Source organism: Pezoporus occidentalis, unplaced genomic scaffold (genome assembly GCF_034315485.1).
Source record: "Pezoporus occidentalis ecotype Australia unplaced genomic scaffold, CSIRO_AGI_Poc_V1 ctg101, whole genome shotgun sequence".
Classification (NCBI taxonomy): Eukaryota; Metazoa; Chordata; class Aves; order Psittaciformes; family Psittacidae; genus Pezoporus; species Pezoporus occidentalis.
Genome location: NW_026912791.1, coordinates 218,838 through 240,639, shown reverse-complemented (window position 1 = coordinate 240,639; position 21,802 = coordinate 218,838). Strand labels below are relative to the sequence as shown.

Sequence of the window (21,802 nt, the reverse complement as noted above, 5' to 3'; positions counted from 1 at the left end):
GTCAAGGGACCTGCACAGGAGATTCAATTTTTGGGAATTAAATGGCAAGATGGACGTCACCAGATCCCCACAGATGTGACCAACAAGATAACAGTATTGTCTCCCCCAGCTAATAAGAAAGAAACGCAATCTTTCTTGGGTATTGTGGGGTTCTGGAGAATGCACACCCCAAATTACAGTTTGATTGTAAGCCCTCTCTATCATGTGACCCGGAAGAAGAATGATTTTAAATGGAGTCCTGAGCAACAACAAGCCTTTGAGCAAATTAAACGAGATAGTTCATGCAGTAGCCCTTGGACCAGTCCAGACCTGGCCAGATGTAAAAAATGTACTCTAGCAACCAAAGAGAATGGTCCTACCTGGAGCCTCTGGTAGAAAGCTCCAGGGGAGACTTGAGGTCGACCCCTCGGCTTTTGGATTTGGGGATACAGAGGATCTGAGGCTAGCTATACCCCAACTGAAAAAGAGGTCACTGCTCAGGTCGGGCTGGGTATCAGTCGGCGGGTGGTGAGTGGTTGTAATCTCTTCCCTTGTTATTTCCCTTATATTATTATTATTGGTGGCAGAAGCAGTGGTTTGTGTTATACCTTAGTTACTGGACTGTTCTTATCTCAACCTGTGAGAGTTATATTCTTTCGATCTCCTCCCCATCCCTCTGGCAGCCGGGGGGGGGGGGGGAGAAGGGGGTAAAAGGGGGAGTGGGAGAGAAGCTGGGCTTAAACCACAACACCTTTTTTATATATATATTTATTTTTTATAAATATATTTATATAGATATTTATTTTATTTTTGGTAATTAATGGCATATCCTTGTGCAGAGGTTGATTCAGAATATGTGATTTCTGGTTCCTGCACCAAGTGTTGCTGTGGAAATAGGATTCATAAGGAGCTTAGCCTTTTAACAAGCCAAATAAATAGGGACTGCTTAATGTTAGGCAATGCAAAAACCATTTAGCAGGTTTGGAATTCAGTGTATCACAATAATTTTTTAACGCTTTAAGAATTTATTACTGTTTAAGGACCATACATTTCAAAATTATCTAGGAGCCAAAATACAATACATTGTCTGGAATGTGTTGCGCATCAAGATCTTTCCAATTTATTTCGCTATTGATTCACATTAGTTCAGCTGTAATAAGTTAATCTAAGTACTAAACAGAAGGAATGTCACCAGAATGTGGCTCCCTGAATTCACAAGTTCATAAGAACTGTCCTGGTTTACCTAACTGACAATAAAGTACAAACACACAGTGTAAACAGTATTTAAAAAAAACCAAGCTATCCTAACTCAAAAATAAACTTTGCCTTCAGAGCACTAAATGCTTGTAGAAACATATGAGGTATAGCAGAGCACATGTGGTCTGAACATACCATCTTTTCATGTACTACAGTGGAAAGCCAGTGGGTTTTTTTTCTTTTCTTATGCTAGTGGAAAAATGCCACCATTCATCTCTTATGTATTCTAAGTATGCAAAGCCTTCGGCTTTCCCTGCTACCCGTTTGTGTCCATAAAATGTATTTTTGTATCTTAAAATGCTGTATATGAATAAAATTTTCTATCAGTATTCATAAATCTAATCTTCCACCTAGATTTCAATATACAATCAAACTTCAATGTGCAAAATGGGCCAGATTATGCTTTTCCATTGAAAGGTTTCTAGGAATGCTCAGATGTTCACTGTCTAATGTACAGTTAAAGTAGCAATAGTACCTTAAACCTGTAAAATATAAAATGTTGAGATCTGATAAATCCTTCAGAAAAGATTTCTAGGGTATAATTTTTACTAGCATAGGGTAGCATGAGAAAGGGAAGTACATGAGTAGAATACTGCTGGCACATGGAATGATCTACATATTATTGAAAGATTGGGGGGCAGTAAGGAAAGGGAAGAAAATGTTAATGAATCTGTAATTCAGTGATATACGTTACTTCATTGCTTTGCAGTCATATAAAAATTTCTTACTCTCTGACTTAAAATTGTACAGTTACAAACATTGCTGTGTTTTCTGATGTTCATTTTCATTTAAATCCCCTCAACATTTTTCCAGCACTGTTTTGCGAACAGTAACATTTTTGTAGATGCTTACACATAAACTAAAGCTATGCTTTATAAAATCATAAATATTTCTTGCACAACACTATACAACAAAATTTCTGATAGTGATAGGAGGAAGGTTCTCCTTATTGTCCTATTTCAAGTGCAGGCTTTTGTGGAATGGAGGTAATCTTCCAAAGGGAAGAATGATAACAGAAAGGATGGAATTTCTGGCTCTTGAGATTTTACAGGTAATTTTGACAGTTAATTTCTACTGAATTACTTCAGTGCATTGCTGAGTCTGGGTACTGTCCTTATAGTGTAAGTGAAGGTAAGCTAAAAAGGTTGTAGGATGAAATTAAAAAAACTGCAATGGGAGGTGTAATGCAAGACACATTTTTTTTTTTTAACAAAAAGTCATTATGATCTTAGAATCATAGCTAAGTTTCAGATTCAGATCTTTGTTCCTTTGAATAGCTTGCAGTCTGCCAAGCTGGAGAGCCCTGCAAGAAATGAGCATCTTCCAGCTATATTCAGTAACGATATACAAACGTTCTACACACCACTTAAAACTGTTATGCTATCTTCTGTGATAGCTAAAGCAATTCAGATAGCTGAAATGCCTTTTATCATGTGCTTTTATGCTTATTAAAAAGGAAATACTGGTTTTATGAGCAGGCTATATTGGAATGAATTGCCTTGGCAGGATGGTATTGTTAGAGGAAGATTAAACATGTAAAATACGATCTTGGCTTCACATTTACAAGGGCATGCAAACATGGAACAATTAGCCTTGGAACTACAGGGATTAAATAAAGCCTAATATATGGGTTTGATAGTGTCTCATATTAGTGAATCAGAGAAGTTAAAGATTGAAAAGATTCATTTCCTGTTTCTGATCATGTGATTCATCAATTCTACTGTGCAAAACATCGAGTGAGAGAAACTGTTTGATTCCTAATACATTCCATTGTCATGAAGAATTTTTCATCATCCTTCCCTGACATCCCCTTTAATCTAGGTTGCCTCTGAAGCTGTGCCTTTTTTTTTTTTTTTTCCTCTCCAGAAAATAGTTCAAGATTTGCAGTGGGGAAAGAGCACAGACAACAGATGCAAATGTAGACACATGCACAGCACAGCGAACAAATCTGTGTGTGTGTGGTGGTTAGCACACTTATGGAAAAGAGGAAATAGTTTTTTCCAGGTCTTGCTCAAATTCTGTCCAGGTCCCATTACAGACATCTTGATTAATTTTGGATGAAGCTTGTGGTCTCAGTATCAATACCTGGTCTCAGAAGACTGTTTCCAACATCTCTGGTCGTCATTCAGCTATATTTGCAAGTTGGAGAGTGAAATTGCTTTGCCTCTGTGAAAAGAGATAGATAGCTTTAGAGAAAAAACAGTTGTGTTTTAAGATAGTTAAGCTGATGGTGTGATTCCTTCCTGGCCATTCAACAAGTGTGCTTCAAGATGAAGCTTTAGCTAAAAATCTCTGATGTGAAAACATTTGTTTCAATACCCTGTAGACTTTTTTTGATACAAAAAAAAACATAGAACAGCTCAGCTTGAAACCGTATTTGAATCAGCAAAACACTATTACTTTTGGAAAACATACATTTTAATGGTATACCTAAGTTATACTAACATAGAGCAGTGGTCTGGTGATTAAATTGTAAGGATAGCAATGTGAGAGAGGAAATATGAACTCCAGGACTTTATAATAATTTACTGGCTTTTGATGCATCCACAGGTCTCAAAACTGCACCTTAAATTTGCAGTCATATTTTGTTGGTGAAATATTGTGTATTTCTGCCATCTATTGGCAAAAAATTTGCACACATATTCAAATTCTACAATATTTTCTTACAAAGTTTATTTTATACAGCTTTCATGCATTTTGTGTCATTTTACGTACATTATAAGTTATTTTATAGGTAATGGATGCTAAATTCTGTAAGATTTCATAGGAGAATTGTATTTTATATATATGTGATGCAGTACTTCTGTGTGCATTAGCATTTCTTTGTTCATTTCAAATACCTTCAAATAAGTGAATGAAATTAATGAAAATAGTTCTGAATACTCCATCTGAGTGGTGATTTGTCAGTAATATGCTATTGAATGGACTGTATCACATTTTTATTATATTGAAGAGAAGAAGTTCTTGCTTTCTTCTCAATACCCTTATCAGTTCAGTTTTCACAGAATACTTATGTTTTGTCAGGGTACCAGTTAAAGTGGTACTTCACAACAGGCTTTTGAGTTGTTACAGTATTAATAGCAAAAGGTAACCTTGTGATAAATATGTATTTGTCATAACATCTGCAATGAATTCTTGGGAATAATGTTGCATGCAATTGTGGAAATATGCTGCTTCTCATTTCTCCACTAATAAGTCAAACAAGTTATCCAAAGGACATTGGAGTACGGGAGCATGAGGACAGTACTACTCTCAATGTCATATGAGTTCCTGACATCTAGCTGACATTTGTAGAAACTATGTGCTTGCTTCCCTACAACTCTGAATTCAAAGTAAACTAGAAAACATAAATCATCCTCTGTTCCCAGTCCATCACTGTGTGTGAGTGATACTGAATGCTGAATAGAAAACTGACTCTAAATTTATTCTGTTTTCTATTCTACTCTGATTGGGAGTTACCATAGGTAGGGGTGTACCTTGATTTCTCCTTTGTGAATGAGTGGCAGGTTTAGCCCAAAAGTAGCCATACTGTGTAAATGTTGAGGAGCTATTGCAAGCTAATATCATAGCTTCTACCAGTTACATTGCTTTAAATTAAAGTGCTTCTTAATTTATCTGGATGGATAACTTTGACCTCTTGCATCTTTTCTCCTCTTATCTCCTTCAAAGAAAAACTTGGTTGAGCAGATATACATCTTTAGTGGGGGGGGGGGAATCTTATGTTTATAGTTACCTATAAATAAATGTGTTTGTTCCATCCTGCTTTATACATGATCTCACACCCTGCTTTTCACTAGCTTGTTCTCTTCATTATCAAGCATTACATCCTCTAGTATCACTGGTTAGCTTTATTAATGTGGATTTTACTTTTCTTCCAGACTACTAATAAAAGTATTAAATAATTTAAGATCAAGAACATATCCCTGACAAGATTCTCAGGGAACATAGCATCATAGAATCATAGAATGGTTTGGGTTGGAAGGAGCCTTAAAGATCATCTGGTTCCAGTCCCTGTGCAGGGACACCTTCCACTAGACCAGGTTGCTCAAAGCTTTAATCCATCCTGGCCTTGGACACTGCCAGGGATCCTCAAATGAAGACTACCCAAATTCTACAGTTTTATCTTTAATAGAATGTAGAATAATGTTCTAAAAGAAAAAAAAAACAAACATTCTCTCAAACTGCTTAAGGAAACCGTAATTAACTTATGCTGTCTTCTGGCATTTGTATTCCTTTGCAGAAGGGATATTTAAAAATGCTACTTGTAGTGTCCAAAAAGATCATTGCGTTAGCATTAGTCCATGTTTTCCTGAGCTACCTACAGTGCATGACTAACCTGCATACTTTCCTTAATGGTAATATGAGAGATAAGATGATTTTTTTTATTTAACTATTTGTTCCTTATCTTTAAAAGTCAGCTGAAAGGCCAGTTGAATATACAATTTTGTGGCTTGGCTTCAAGATAGTGTGTTAACTTATACTTTGCAGGCATTCAGTCTATTCATTATACATTATCCAGTGACTTTTCCTCCTGATATCTTCTTTCACTGAATTCTTAGTAACTGTTCTTTTTAAATACATTTAGTCTGAATAACGTTGTTGCATTCTGATCTTCTCAACTTTGCATTTTCAGTGCTTGTTGCATACACTATTTTATACTTTGTAAGCAATCTAGTTAATATCTGCATAAGCCTCAAATAAGTCCTTAAACATGAGAGTTTATATACTGGTAATTTTAACATAAATTATATGATTTCTGGTGTCTGGTTTTGGACATTAGTTCATTTTGTATTTCTAAGCATCTGACTTCTGCAACATGGCTTAAAGCATCTCTTATCATCTGGCCTAATTATCCTCAAATGTCCATGTAGCTCTCATTAATTCAGCATCAGTTTTTCTCATTTGTTCTGTGGTGCATGAGACTTGGTTTATGTGGAATTAAGAAACGCAGTTAATTAGAAAAACACCCAACCTAGCCATGGACCTCCTGACCTTTCTGTAAAACTGAATTAGTCAAATATATCCTGTTGAGACTGAAACTGATACAAACTAATGCAAAGATAATTGGAATTTCACTAGAAATATTAGAAGTTAGGAATTCCATATGAGACTTTAGAAAGTTCATATAATGGCTGTTTTTATCAAATATCAGAGAGCTGTGGATGAGCTTAAGTACTGAACTGACACTGGAAGTTCATGTAAACAAGACCGTTCATATCCTTTCAATAATATTTTGTCAATTCCTTCACTCAACTTTATATATAAAGTCAAGAGATGATTTGAGTAAGATTTTCACTCTTATAATTCTGAACTCACATGGGAAGATTTCATTAACAAATTCACTCAGATGCACTGCTTGACCATCACCTGACAGGCCCAAACCCCGTTGTGATTAGGCAAGATTTCTTCCTGTGCTTCTGTGCTTCTGGTATAAATATGAGCAAAATTCTGACCTTTTGGAAGTGGATGGGTAATATTATAACAATGTATAACAATAACAATTATAACAATGCTACATCACTCCTCAGTCTGTTGCTTGATCCAGTTAAATTTTTGCAATTCCAGTAATTTGCCATGCAAAATCAGGTGACATGTAGAGAAGGAAAATTTGGGATATAGAGAGAACTGTTCTTTCAGCTAATGTATTTAAGAATATTTCTGAGGATTTGGACCACAGAATATTTATACCATCTGGCAGAGCTTCATACAATATTGACTTAAGTCAAGAAAGCAGTATCTTTCATGGTTTTCTACTTTTTGCCACTTGTTTCACATTAATTTTTGAATGCCTAAGGTTCTCTACTACTTCTGTATTTATAGTGTCCATGCTTATGTTATGCAGGGCTTATTCTTGATTCCCTTCTTACCCTAGACATGTAGCATTCATTAATCTTGTTATTGCCTTCAGCAGTATTTAATTTCGTACTGTCTCATATTCTAAATTATAAAATAAAAATAGAACCATGGCAGAGAAAATCTAGTCCATAAATGTAAGGACATTTCTCTGTACCACAGAAGCGTCTCTGAAGTTACTGACTCCTGTATAACTACTTGCAATGCAGTGGTGTACCTGATGGACTGCCAGAAAGTCTTTGCCAGTAAAGCTAATGATGCTCAGAGGTCACTATTTGCTTGTTCTTTGTCAGTACAGGCTTTTGGATCTTTCTGCGGCTTTCCCATTTCTTCTGTTCAGAGAACTTTTTAATCTGAAGCAGTGTTAAATAAGCTGCTACTAAACTTTGGAATATGCTTTCTTTTGGTCAGGCATTTAGTTTTTAATTCTTTTTATTTTTTTATTTTTAATTTTTTAAATGATACAGATTTTGTGTAGTCTTATGTTAGTTGTAAAACATTTCATTTTAAGTCTATCTACGGATCTTCTTTGATTTGTTAGGTATATGAAGCCTAAGAATTTGAATTTTCTTGTTATTTAGGTTCCAACTATCGGACCTTATCTTTTGCTGAAATATTGGAAAAGCAGCCTATTTGACTTTATAATCTCTTTTATAGTAAAAATATAGCAGATAAAGATCAAAACACAATAATAGATCTTTTAATTTAAAAGTAGCATTTAAGAGTAGAAAAATGTGGGTTGTGGTTTTCTACATAACCAAAGCTTCTAATATATAAACCTTTTTCTTTTTATTTTTTATCTTAAAACTATTTTATTATTTCAGTTGCAGGGAAATTATTTTGCCTTCTTTTTAAATCAGCTTCTAGAAGTAAGGCAGATGGAAGCATGCTGTACAGGGGCAGGTCTAGTACACAGCATTTTGTTCAGCATTATCCTGCAAGAAGTTCTATTTTTATTAAAAATAATAGTATTGTAGCATCACTGTGGATGCTTAGCAGAAAAGAATTGGCCCTGTAGTATCTTAAGGGTCAAGTTCAATTTAAAGAGGTATGCATTCACATCAGGGTATTTGGAGATGATAATCTGCATAATCAAAAGGAAATTGTTGTAGTCTTTCATAAACAAAGATGACTGAAGTCAAAAGGGTTTAGTCTGTTGTAGTAGGAGATTTACAAGGTGCTCAAAACTTTCCAGTACTTATTTCTCGTTTATCACCTAGTTAATCTGCTGCTCAGTATAAATTAGCTATTAGCTTCATTGTCTTCCTAATTGCTGGTTATGTCTTTCTTTGAACAACTCCTTACTGTGTGGAATATTTTCATTTGGAACTGTAGGAGGTTTTGTGTTCGGGTGTGCTCATGTGTGTATATGCACTACAGAGATACACTGGTTACTTTTCAGCCACTGTACACCCTGCCAGTAATGCCAATCTCATTCATTCGTACCAGCCCCTTGGTCATTCAAAGTGTCATGTACTTGAAGATGTTGAATTTTTCAGTTGTACTGGACACAGGGGATGTGGGTGCATACCTCCATAGCCTAGCAGAAAGGTCTTTTACTGCTGTGAAATAGCTGTAAAGTTAGTGGCCCAGTATGTCGATACTGTGTGCTAATGTCAGAGTGAATATTATTTTCATATTATATCAGTTTGCTCACTTTTACTGAATTCTGACCTGGGAGGTTTATCTCTGAGGTACCTCAAGTGAGTCAGTGAAATTCAAGAATATAGGAACTCTTCAGCGTTATGCCGGATGAAGAAATAATCCCAGTGGGATAAATGTAAAATTCTAATAATTTGAATGCCTTTCACAACCTTCATATTTATTGTTTTTTTCAAAATTCAACCTTTACAACCCTTTTGTAGTCAATATCCAAACTCCATAGTTATTAAAATTCTAAATCCTATGAGGATTCTTACCAATGTTCTGTTATGTAAAGTCTGATTATTTAGAAGTACACTTTTTAATTATGTACATAAGGGATTAATTATGTATGTAATGAAAATATTTGTTATTATTAAGTATAAAAAATTCTGTTGTAGATATAAATTGTATATACCTGTATATAATCTAATTGTATAAAATGTAAAAACTTAAATCATAGTTAATGAAGTGCTTAACAAGGGCTAGATATGCAGTTAGGACAATGCTAAATTAAAAATCCATCATTTTTATAGTAGTGAGTTTGCAGGCAATATATATCATGAGGGTATATCATGAGGGTATGGCAGTCAGTGAGCATCTGAATCTCTACATGTAAAATATTGCAAGTATATATTCAAACGAGATGGGATAATTTGTAAAGAAAATAGTGTGACCTCAGCTTTTATTTTCTATTAAGTTCTATGGTAACACAGAGTTTGGTTACTTTTGCATTGTTTTGCTTTCCTTCCTATTGTGGGGAAAGTGTAGATGACAGCACTGTAGAAGAAGAGACATCTACAAAATAAAAACAAACCAAGATAGATCCTCTTTTTCTCTTGAAATTCATCTAAAGAAAATAATATACAATTGTATTCATGGCAGATTGTATGAGAAATACAGTGAAAAATAACAAATGATACGTAGATTTAGAGAAATGGCATCTAGGAAAATGTCAGACACCTCCTTTTCTAGGCACTGGTTCTAATCTTTTCTGATAGTGTTTAGAAAATGTCCTTCTCCATTCTTAGTCATTTGGTAGCATTGACCTATTTAATACAAGCATTTGTGTGCACTTGAAACTCCATGAGAATTTGCTTTACAGTAGGTGCATCACAGAAAAATTCTCTGTCTGACATGAAGGAGGTGATCCTGCCCCTTTACTCTGCTGTTGTGAGACCTCACCTGGAGTACTGTGTGCAGTTCTGGTGTCCTCAACATAAAAAGGACATGGAACTGTTGGAACAAGTCCAGAGAAGGGCCAAGAGGATGATCAGGGGACTGGAGCGCCTCCCGTATGAAGATAGGCTGAGAAAGTTGGGGCTGTTCAGCCTGGAGAAAAGAAGGCTGCATGGAGACCTCATAGCAGCCTTCCAGTATCTGAAGGGGACCTATAGGGATGCTGGGGAGGGACTCTTCATTAGGGACTGTAGTGATAGGACAAGAGGTAATGGGTTAAAACTTAAACAGGGGAACTTTAGGTTGGATATAAGGAGGAAATTCTTTCCTGTGAGGGTGGTGAGGCACTGGAATGGATTGCCCAGGGAAGTTGTGAATGCTCCATCCCTGGCAGTGTTCAAGGCAAGGTTGGACGAGGCCTTGGGTGAGATGGTTTAGTGGGAGGTGTCTCTGCCCATGGCAGGGGGGTTGGAACTAGATGATCTTAAGGTCCTTTCCAACCCTAACGATTCTATGATTCTACGATTCTATAATATGAAGAGAGAAGTTTCAAGTGCTACAATGTTACTCCCTTTACTGGATCTGTTCTTGATTACACGTTAGTCCTGAACTGACACTTCAGTTCTCGGACTTTGTATTTAAACATGATACAAAACTGAATAGGTGAAGGTTATTTATTAGTACTAGCATAGGGTGAAATAAGGGATATTGATAAGTGGTGTATGAACCTCATGACAGCTGTATTTCTGAAAAGCAGTTAAAACATCATGATCTTTGAATTCTGTGAAATTTTGTGCCTTAATTCTTAGTCTGACAGTTGGTATGAAATATTCTGTTTGTTGTTATTACATTATAAATTTACACCATGTGCAAAGAATCATTCTCTACACTGACTGGAGAATGATCCCTTCTTTTGAACAGGCATACATATTTTGTGAAGTTTGGCACCCATTTGGTCAGAAAACAGATTTATTTTTTTTTTTTTTCCGCTAGTATCGTTTTGTGGTGTGTCATTTTCATAATAATTTTTTTCCATAATTAATTCATCTATATATATATCTGCTCATATCCTTTAAATATTTTCTTAGTGCAATACAAGGGCTAAGGAAGATTCAATGGCTAGGATGTATTATATCACACCAGTTGATCAAACTGAAATATTTGACTCCTTTTCAAGCCTTATTTCATAGTATGCTCATTGTTTCTTCAGCAGTTATGGCCTGTGTCTTGTGACTCAGAGTACCAAAGACAGGCAGAATTGCAAGTCTTTTTTTAAACCAGCATCCTGCAGCATGAGTCAGGCTTTAGATCTGACTTTTGTCCTTCCTTTGCCTTTGTTTTTATCATTTGTCCTGTTTTATTGTTACTGCCTCTCAGAATTGCATATTCCTGATTTTAATGCAGTTTGTTTCTGATGAATGCCAGAGAAAATGATACAAGATACTAACCTGTCATTCTTCAGGAGGCAAAACTATTTTTTATTGAATTGTAATGGGCACTTTAGAAAACAAGCCCCAAGTTTCCAACCTTCAGTTGCAACTCTCTGCAAGGTTAGCTGGCTGAGGCATAACCACTTATTTCAGCAATCACTTATTTCATCTTAGTTTTAGTATCATCAGCAGTAAAGTGTCTAAATATTCTTCAAAACTCAATTTAAAAAAGACGTATTTTGCACACTTTTTAAGTATAGGGTTTTGTATCTAGAATGGATTATGCAACTGTAAGAATAAAAACATAGAAGAACAATAGACAAATACATTCCTTTTCTCTCTAGCTCTTTTTTTCCATGAAGTGTGTATGAATATTGTTTATCTTTCCATTCATGCTTTCAGCCTTTTGTTACAAAAAGGCACCGCCATCAGTTTGGTGCAATAATACTTACTTTGAAAAATATGATGTTTGCAGTATAATACAGTCTGATTTTATGTAAAGATCTGCTATTCATTCACTACTGGGTATATTTCTACTTGTCTTATGGAATACAGCAAAGTCATTGCCTGAAGTGGTATAAAGTGGCAAAGTTAATGTTTGCATACCTAGTGTCTGTTTTTGTTATTGCTAGTGCCAAGTTTTGTTTTTTTTTTAATGATTAATATTTTTACCCTTTCTGAAACAGAACCAATGAAAATCTTACTGGTTATAGGGAAGTACCTAGCTCCTGCGTAGCCAAAGGTGAAGTGGAGCTCAGCTGCAAAAAAGCCTTGCTTTCTTCTCCTGCATATTTGAGATTGCTAGTTTCATATTTGGATGAATTTTAAAAGGAAGCTGTCATTTAATTGTGGCAATACATCCATAAGTATATCAGTCCATTTTGTATGGCACATTCAGGGAGGGTCATGGAGGGATATGTTTCAAGGATACAATCCTCTTGAGAATATGGAAAACTTCACTTGTAACATACTTTAAATAGCTTGGGTTCATTGAAGGTACAATAGGGTTTAACAAGTCTACATAGAGCTCTTTAGAACAGAGTGAATGTTGCTTAGTTTGGAGTAAGTACCTCAGAGCAGACTGCACACATCCCCAGTGTTTCTGGTATCCCAGACTTTAGGAGTTTTAACACCACTTCGGACCAGGAGACTGTGAACTATGGCCTTCATAGGGGTAGGAAAAATTACAGAAACCATGGAAACAGTGCTGTTTTTCTAATGGCATCATGTTCATCTGCTTAATTGGACTTCAGCTTTCCACTCAGACACTTACCTGAGCTAGATGATGTGGTATCTGAAAGTTTTCTTGATAACTGAAGAAAAGAATTATTTATCCTACAGAGAACAATTTTCTGTAATTAATTTTATATCTAATACGAAATATTTGGCCATGTAATAGGTAGTGTAGATGATGGGGAATTGTACTCTCACTAAAAGCAATAAGCTGTCTTGTGTAATCAGATTGTAGAACAAAATGTTAAAAAAGGTATTCAATTGGAAAGCAGAAACATCTACACAGGGAAGTAGTAGCAACAAGTTTGTGTGGCTCTGTGATGCTGAATAGTGCTTCTCAGGAAAATATGTCATCATCCTGCTGCTGCTGAAGATTCATATTCTTTAGCTTGTGGAACAGGTTTATTTTAGATTTATTTCCCATTATATCCTTTAATTCATGTTTTCAGATTTTGATGGATGCAACGGATTTAGCAGTGCACTGACAGAAAAAAAAAAGGGGGGGAAAATTGGTAAAAATGTGGCTGTGCCAGGGAGCTGAGATAGTTAAAGGAATACTGTCAAATTACTAAACCCTAATGTAGGTTATGTAAGCTGAACAGCTCGGCTCTTGCTCATGGACACTGTTTTTCTTTAGATGTTGCAGGCTTGCAAGGTAAATGGACTCTACACCCTAATATTTGCTCTATTAAGTACAAAGGACACTAATGGTAGGTTTAAAATTGGATATTAACAAGATTATAATACTATTCAAGATAAAATACAAAAAGAAAGAAAAGTATGCTTTATATGGTAGAAAAGAAGTAGAGCATTCTCCCAGTTTGAGCTGTACAAGATGTGGTTAGTAACACAAGAGAAGTACTACCTTGTTCAGACCTTTCCAATTTGAGAGGAATTATTCAAATGCTCACAGATATATTAGATACGTGTCTCCGTGCATACGTAAAGAATCCAAAACTATTCCTACTAGACTTGGTGGAATTATACTGTTGTGACTTTTAGGAACACAATCAGGTTGTTTGTAAGAACCTAGTGTAAAGGTTACAATGTAAAGCAGTCACGGAAGTGGTTTGCCTCTGAATCACTCACTGCATATTACTTGAAATTTGTGTGTACTGTTCTCCACATTTCTATATTTGGCATTATCACACTTTAATAACATTTCCAAAATACTTTGTGATTCTGTGCATTTCCTATAAGCACATGGTGCAGTCTATTTTTGTTTCTGTTTTGCACTATAGTCCAGATGGCATTCATATATATTTGGCATATATGTCTTTGTGGCTCCTCTGGAGACAACAAATAAGAATGATGAGCATATTCCTCGAAATGAAGATAGCTATTCAAGATAAAGTTTGTATGTTAAAGCAGGAAAGTTCACTAAGAACGCATATCATATATCATGGAAGGTAATAGCTCACATTTCCATTTTATTTTAAAGAGCTTTTTCTAATTGAATGAGATGGTAATTCACTGAACAAAAATCCAGTTTTGTGAATATTCACAGAGCATGTCTGTTTGAGGGAACTAATGCACACTATTCTTTGTGCTCTTGCTTGATGGCTAAATGTTTTGGGGTTTTTTGTTTTGTTTTTTTTTGTTTTTTTTTTCTTCCTTCAGTAATATAGCTGTCATTAACTGGGATTAGGTGAAGGGTTGTTGTGTGTGTGTAAGGTTTTTTTCTATTTGTTTCATCTGGGATAAGTCCTGGAAGAGTTGGCAGATTATGTGACCTCTGCCTTCTGCATACTAGCTTTAGCTGAAAGACAGATATGTAAAGCTGCCAAAGAAAATAATACACAGTAAACATGTACATGAAGTGCAAGAACTATATTCTTTATGGAGTACCTGTTCATTCTGAGTGAACAGCATCGTGTTTGTGGGTTTTGGATCAATGGGTGTGGTTCTTTGGTGTATCTGAAAGGAGCTTATGTGGTAATATCCGGATAGAAGGTGGCTTTTAAGCTCTAATACATCACAGATCAGAGGAGCATCTGCACTGCCCGCCTGCTTCTGTAATTTGTTTTGCCCATCCAGTTTATAATACTCAGTCTGTTTTGTGAGGCTGAGTTTTGTGTTTGAATTAATTCTGTTTGCTTCATGCTAACAGAAGTGGACTAGATTATACTGAATTATCATTTGATAACAACATGTAAAGGTGAACGTTACATTGTCCTGTGTTCAGTTAAATAAAACTGCTTCCAAAGAGAAGTTCTCTTAAAGAGCGAGCTCTGAGCTGTCTCTCCATATTGATACTGAATTAGTGAAAAGAAGGGTAAATGTATGACTGTCTTCATTATTAGTGGATGCTGTGACTGAAGAGTGGACCACAATACTTATGTGCAGTGTTTCTGAAGCTGAAGATAGTCATGATTTCCAGCAAGATTTTAGTCTACCACAACCCTTCTGGGGGCACTCGTACTGAAACTTATAAAAGTACTAGAAGGCGTAAAAAATCTCTTGGAGAATTATTCCAAAATGGATATCGTGTCAAAGCTGGGCATAATATCCCTGAAAAGGAAGAGCAACATACTTTTCGAAACTCCTTGGTGTCTTGCTATAGGGTCGGCTCGTACTGGGGTAAGGTCCAACTCTAAACTTTTCTTCAAAATTGTAGTTTGTGAATTCTGCCTCTGGTTCTTGTGTTATTCTCTTCTAAAATATGTATTTAATTTTTCAACTTCAAGATAATGCTACATCATTATTTTGAAAAAATCTTCTGTAATGTGCTTATTTCTCCCTCATCAAAGGGATTCCCCAAGAATCAAGTAAGTCAGTCTTTATTGATGGAATTATTAAGATTTTTTTTTAAGAACTGATGTAATTATTCACAGATGTAAAAGTAAGCTAAAGAAATGAGCAGTGGGGAGATTTATTAGCAAGTCTTTGGTACAGCATTTTTTGAAAGTAACTAGAAAACAATCTATGTAGATTTGGAACTTCATGCAATTTTACTGTCCTGGTTTGTAGGATATTGATGTTTTCATGCTGTGGGCTGGTTTCCCTGCTTGTACATTGGCATAACAGAATATTCATAATCAGAATATTCTGGCTGCATTGCTTCCAAGGCATGGCAGATTTCTTTTCCTCCTGTGCTGTTTCTTCACATTTTGTTCTTTGAGCTTTCATTTTCAAATCTATAAGGAATGGAATCTCAGGTTGCTCTGCTGCACTGTGTGAAGACATTCAGGATAGGATTATTTTGCATCCTAAAAATGTCTCTTCCATTGTATGTGTCTCAGAAGAGGTTCTGATTTCCTAAATATGGATTCTGGCTTGTTCAGTCTTCAGTAAACCATACAGTCTTAATGAAATAGAGGGTAGAAGTAGCCGTTGGTAGGTTTGATGAAGATACCATTCTGATGAGTGGGTGAATGGTTTGTCAGTAATAGAAATTGAATACAGAATCTCTGTGTATTGAATCCTTCTACAATATTTTGGATATACTGTTGTCAATAAGCAAGAAGCAGAATCGTGGCAATAATAAAGGGTTTATGTTTATCATTGTTGAGAAACAATGTAAGGATCGGAGCTATTCTGGTAGATTGACCGCATGTCGAATGAAGAATTATCACAATTCCTGTTTCTGTTTTTGAAATCTTGTTAAAGACAAATAAGTTTAGTTGTTATGATTTCTCCATTTAATTTTTTTTACTTTTGTGAGGGGGATGGGTGTTAACCTATGGGTAATTCAGATTCCTGCTGTATGTTAATCCAGTAGAAAGCATCAGTTTAGCAGAGAGACTGAAAAACTGACACAGGAAGATACCATGTTTCAGCACATTTAAGACTGTAAAGTCAAGGAAAGCTTGAAATAATGTTTGGGGGGTTTTCTGTAAACTCTATAGAGAAAATAATTTTCTACTGTAGTTGCATTGTTACTGGCACATAGTTTATCAGTCATGTTTATATCATTGTTCTTGTCTAGAGTATCCCTTTTACTGAGTCCTTAGTAAAGAGTCAGGAAACGATAGCTGGAGAATATTTGCACCTCACAGAACTGAACAAGTGCATAGTGAAATTAATAAAAAGGCTTCTGTTGTATTCTAGGTCAGTATTTCAACATAGTATATGTTTCCTATTGCAGATATAATTTCTGCAATGTTTAAGGCTGATTTCATGGTTTTGAGCAGTATTTGCGCTCTGTTAGTGACCCTTCAAAACTGTCCTGCAAGAAGTGGATATGTCAAATTTTCATATTCATTCATAAGTGTTTAGACTTTCAAGAGATAGGCATTTGATCTCCACCTAAAATCAGGTGCATTTCTTGGAGGGAGGGAGAGTTGGTGTTTGTTTGGGTTTTGTTTTCAGTTTGTTTGTTTTTTTTTAATTCCAGGTTGGACACTCAGAATCTGAAATAATATTACACCCCACATGTTATCCAGGACATTACCTAGTAAAATTAATGGAATGTATTACACACATATATAATATATATTACGCATATATATAAAAATACAATATTTATATGTATATGTGCATATGTATAATAAATAAAAATACTATATATATGTAAAATAATATATATTACACACATATCTTACATTCTTTTCAGTGTACTTTGAAAATAGTCTGTTAACCCTACAGCAATGCAGATAGCTAAACAAATATTTTCACAGTAAAAAAGTAATCCTGTGGTATACTTGGAGATTCATTTGAATCATCATACCTACAACTCAAATTATACTATTAGAAGCAGAAACTATTAACTAAAATTCCTTGTCTCATATTGTTAAAGGAATTTGCTTTGATGATTCTGCTTTGATGAAGCAGAAACTATTAACTAAAATTCCTTGTCTCATATTGTTAAAGGAATTTGCTTTGATGATCGTAGGTTTTTTTCTGGTATAGAAATCTATGAATCTCGTATCTTTTTCCTGGACATGGTAGCTGAAATAAACTCCAGCTCAAAAGCATTCTTTAGTCATCCATTTAGAAACAAAAGACTGACAAACTGAAGAGGCCCTTTGTTATATCTCTGTATTTTTCCTATGATTAGAGAGATTTCCTAGGTAAATTGAATCTTTTGATACTTTTTTTAAATAAATTGTAATAGATTATATCGTATTCCAGTCAGATTCCATAGGAACATTCCAATATAAAAGTTCTTGCCAAGAAAAAAATGAGTGACATGATGGAGACAAAGCAACAAGCACTTCTTGAGCTTTCCATTCAACAGTGTCCAAATAACTTAAGCAGGCTGGATTCTATGAAATGTGCAAAATTAGAACAAACTTTCCTGTAATGCATGAGAAACCCTATCTAAACTATCAATTATAGAATTTAAATGAAAACCAGTTTTATGGTTATTTCATATTAAAAGAAATTATTTCCCCTACATATATAAAATACATTACCAAATATTGCTATGGAAAGAAATGTGCATATTTGTATATGTAGCTGAGACAGCTTTAGGAAAATGAGAATTTTTGTTAGTAGTCCTATTACAGAATTTTGCTTGCTATTCTTGATGCACAAACAATCATCAAAAATTTCTGGTCTTGGTGAGTTGTTGGGCCTGAAAGAGATAATATCTTCCTACTTGTGAGTTATGCTAGTTATGTTTGATTTGAAAAGTATGAGAGAGCATAGCACAGGGCATTGTGTTACTGATTATTTTTGATTCATTTTCTGACAGGCTATTTTTTACAGACGCTGTGTCAATAATTACTCTTGATTTATACCCATCAAAATATTTTCTATTTAACTTGGTTTAATTTTGATCTTATGTGGATTCATAGTAAGCTATCTGAATAATTTAGGCCATTTTTAGTTTGACAACAGTCTCATTGCAACAAGGTTATTGCTGTGAGGATTACTGTGTCATCAGTTTAGAGGTCCGTGTATGTTTGCAAGCACACTTCTGCGTGTCATTAATACTAGTACTAGATTGAAGTGCTCTGTGGACTTTTCCTCTGGGAATTATTCAGTTGATTCATCATCCCCTTGGTAAGTTTAAGGTGATACAAAAAAATGATGCATTTAGGAGCAAACTCATGTCATCTGAGTTTTATGCTTGCACTTTATTCTCAGCAGCAGCTTTTTGTAGTCTATTTGAAGAATAAGGCTGAAAGCTCTAAATTAGATGCAGTCTTCCAAAATGCACATAATTTTCTAGATGGTCAAGCAGCCGATGCTTTAAATGTTTTAGAGTGACAAACAGATTCATTCAAAGACAGAACCCCTTAACTGCTTCACAGTCAAGTTTTAGAAATAACCGTTCAAGAATGGGAATTTCCCTTTCTCACTTGTTTGGGTTCAGCTAGAATTAGTGGATGTTGACAGTAGAGTGCACAAAGTTCTGTCAGGAAGGTGTACACAGTGCTGCATTGCAAACTATATTTTGTCCCTACTATGCAGAGTTGTTTTGGCTGACTGTCTCTTCATGTTAATAGTGTTCCAGGGAGTAAACACTGCAGGCATAGTGAGTTTCACTTGAAAACACTGAAGTAACTGATGCTTGTATGTTCAGCCCCTGAGACCAAGATACTCTTAAGTGCCTGGAAATAGTTACTTAAACCTACCAGCTGCAGCCCTGACATTGTCCAGTACTTTTATGTGTTTTGTTCAGATCACTTTTCACTTTTTCTCTTTTTTACACTAATTTGCAATACTGCGGGGGCTTGCCTAGATGACCTTTAAAGATCCCTTCCACCCCAAACTATTCTATGATCTTATGTAAACCATATAAAATGACATGATAGGAATCTAATAACAGATCTCTTTGGGTCTTGAAAAGTGTTGAATACTTAATTTTTTATTCATTTGCCATCATGACAAGGAAAACTGATTTTAATTTCATTTTTGTTCTTCATATTCGAGCCCACACAAAGCAGGTAACACAACAAGGTTTCTGAAGATCAAAATTTTTATCCTTTCTGTGTAATAATTTCTTTAGATATAAAACACAGCCCCACAAGTCATGTCCTAGACAAGGTGGTTGTAAGTTTTTACAATTGCAAACCACTTCTATTTGTAGTTCAAGTAAACTGTTCAGGCAGACTCTACAGTTTGGTTTCTTTCCTTATTTTTTTATTATTTTTCTCTTTTTTTTTTTCTAATTCTGTTCTCTGAAAGGGTTTCTTTAAAATAGTGTAGATTGTAGCAAATGCAGAACTTAATCCAAATGATTTTCTTCTTTCACAAAAAATACATTGAAGCTATAGTCTTTCTGCTGTATCATTTGATGTCTCAGCAACTAAAATATATCTTAAGCATTTTAAGAGTTTGGAGATAGGGGTTTTATTGCTAACTTTTATGTTTCTCAGGCTTCTTTTTGAAACATTGCAGTGGGTAACTTGACAATCTTATTAACTTTGGATGCGATGCAAAGTGTTAGAAAGGAAGTAATTTTTCAGAAAGTTCCTAGGGAGTGGAGTAAGGAAGGTAGCTGGATGGTAAGTTTAGGGTTGCTAGTAAAGGTACTCTCCATGCCTGTCCGCCATATGTCTTTGGACAGGAATAGCAACTGTGAAAACTACTGCAAGTGGAGCACAGGATCATGTCTCATGGTTTCAGCACTATGATCCAAAATGATCATCCTCTAATTGCAAATGGCTCTGAAGCTTATAATTATTAAGCATAATTTTACTGCTTTTTGTCTAGATCCCCAAATCCACTTTTTAACTTGCAATTAATCTTTAGAGTTCCCTACAGTTGGTAATTGAAACTTTATATCCATGTAATAGAAAGGAGTGAATTTCTACTTTGTTAAAGCTACTTAATAAGGCTACTTACGAGTCTTAGCATGACTAAAGATTTTATTTAACAACTCTCCAAGTATACTGTGGAAATAAAGCCATGATTTAAACACATCTTGCCACGTGCATGTTTGCTCTTGAGGGGAACCTCTCAGATTCAGAGATGATGAAAGTTTTGACCATGTTTATATATTTGCCATGATCAGTCTTTCCTTAAGATTCTAGAAATAAAAAGTAGTTCATAGCACTGAAGTGTGTAAAATAAATGTTGATAAAGAGGATGTATGAGAAGCTGCCCTGGACCTAACTGCAAGAGTTGCAATACCATGTTACACAACCTTATATAACTCCTGGCTGCACTGTCTAGTAAAAATTATCCTCAAAGCAGTATTTTAGTTATATAAGCTCTGCATGTGTATAATACACAATGTACTTCTATTCGTATGCCAAAGATCTGCAGCCAAATTTTTTAGTATCAGCATAAGTCTCTTTTAATAATTTAAGCCCTTAATCTTCTACAGTATTTTCTTTTGCGCACGCTCACTGTACGTTTTGGTGGCTTTCTGGTTGTCTGGGAATTGTTATTCATGCAACCTGATATCAGCACAAAAATGCTGTTTATTTGTAAAAATAGTTTTTTCTTTAATAGCCAAAGCGTCATCCATTCCTATAGTTATGGTCTAATAGAAAGAATTATAGTAGTTTTGTAATTTTTAAAAGTGAATGTGTAGTTTCTCTCTTCTCCTGCTTGAGTTTTTTGGAATTAGGATGTACATAAGGACTATTATTGCAATAAAAGACTTAACGTCATTAAGATTTACCAATTTAATCAGGCATATACACAGTCTACTTTATCCAGGTTATCAGATCTCTTGCCAATAATCTCTTATTTTTCACTAAGCAGTGTGAGAGCTTGGAGGACTGAGAAGTTTCAGATCTGTATGTGTCTTTGGTAGCTTGGAAAAGAAGGACACTAAAAAATACCAATAGAACCTCAGTGAGGGTTTTTTGCCCTTAGCTTTTAGTCTGCATGTCTTCTCCCATGGCACCCTACATAAACTAAGGCTTTCTGGTAGGATACTTCAGCTATTAAGGAAGTAAGTTTAAAAAAAACTTGAAAAAGACCTGGAAAGGATTTTGGCATCATTAAATATGGAAGAGCATTTCAAAGGTATTTGGCATTTTGTATGCTACCTATGTTGATTTAAATGATTGCTGTCATTGTAAATGAAATGCTATAATTGGAATTATTCTTTACTAGATTTTTTTTTTTCCTTTACTACAGGTTTAAGATTTTTAAGAGCCCTTAGACTGATACAGTTTTCAGAAATTTTGCAGTTTCTGAATATCCTTAAAACAAGGTAAGACCTTTTCTTACATACTGAGTTAGTTGCATTGGTGACAGAACATAAATGGCTTAGATTTGTTGTTCTAGTAATATATGATTTTCTTTTCTGGAGTAAAACTCTTGTTACCTGTCCTTTAAACCTTTTTCTGCTGATGAATGATTTATCAGTGTCATAATCTTTT

At 35.1% G+C, this 21,802-nt stretch overlaps 1 protein-coding gene across 37 annotated transcripts in view; it reads left to right on the top strand.

The window, feature by feature from the left end:
* The window catches only part of KCNMA1 (potassium calcium-activated channel subfamily M alpha 1), a 485,636-nt gene that overhangs the window by 291,077 nt on the left and 172,757 nt on the right, over positions 1-21,802 (top strand). For all 37 annotated transcript variants that reach the window (XM_062613051.1, XM_062613059.1, XM_062613013.1 and 34 more), the window contains one exon: positions 21,558-21,633. In XM_062613051.1, coding sequence (XP_062469035.1) covers positions 21,558-21,633 — 76 coding nt within the window. The remainder of the gene's footprint in view (positions 1-21,557; positions 21,634-21,802) is intronic.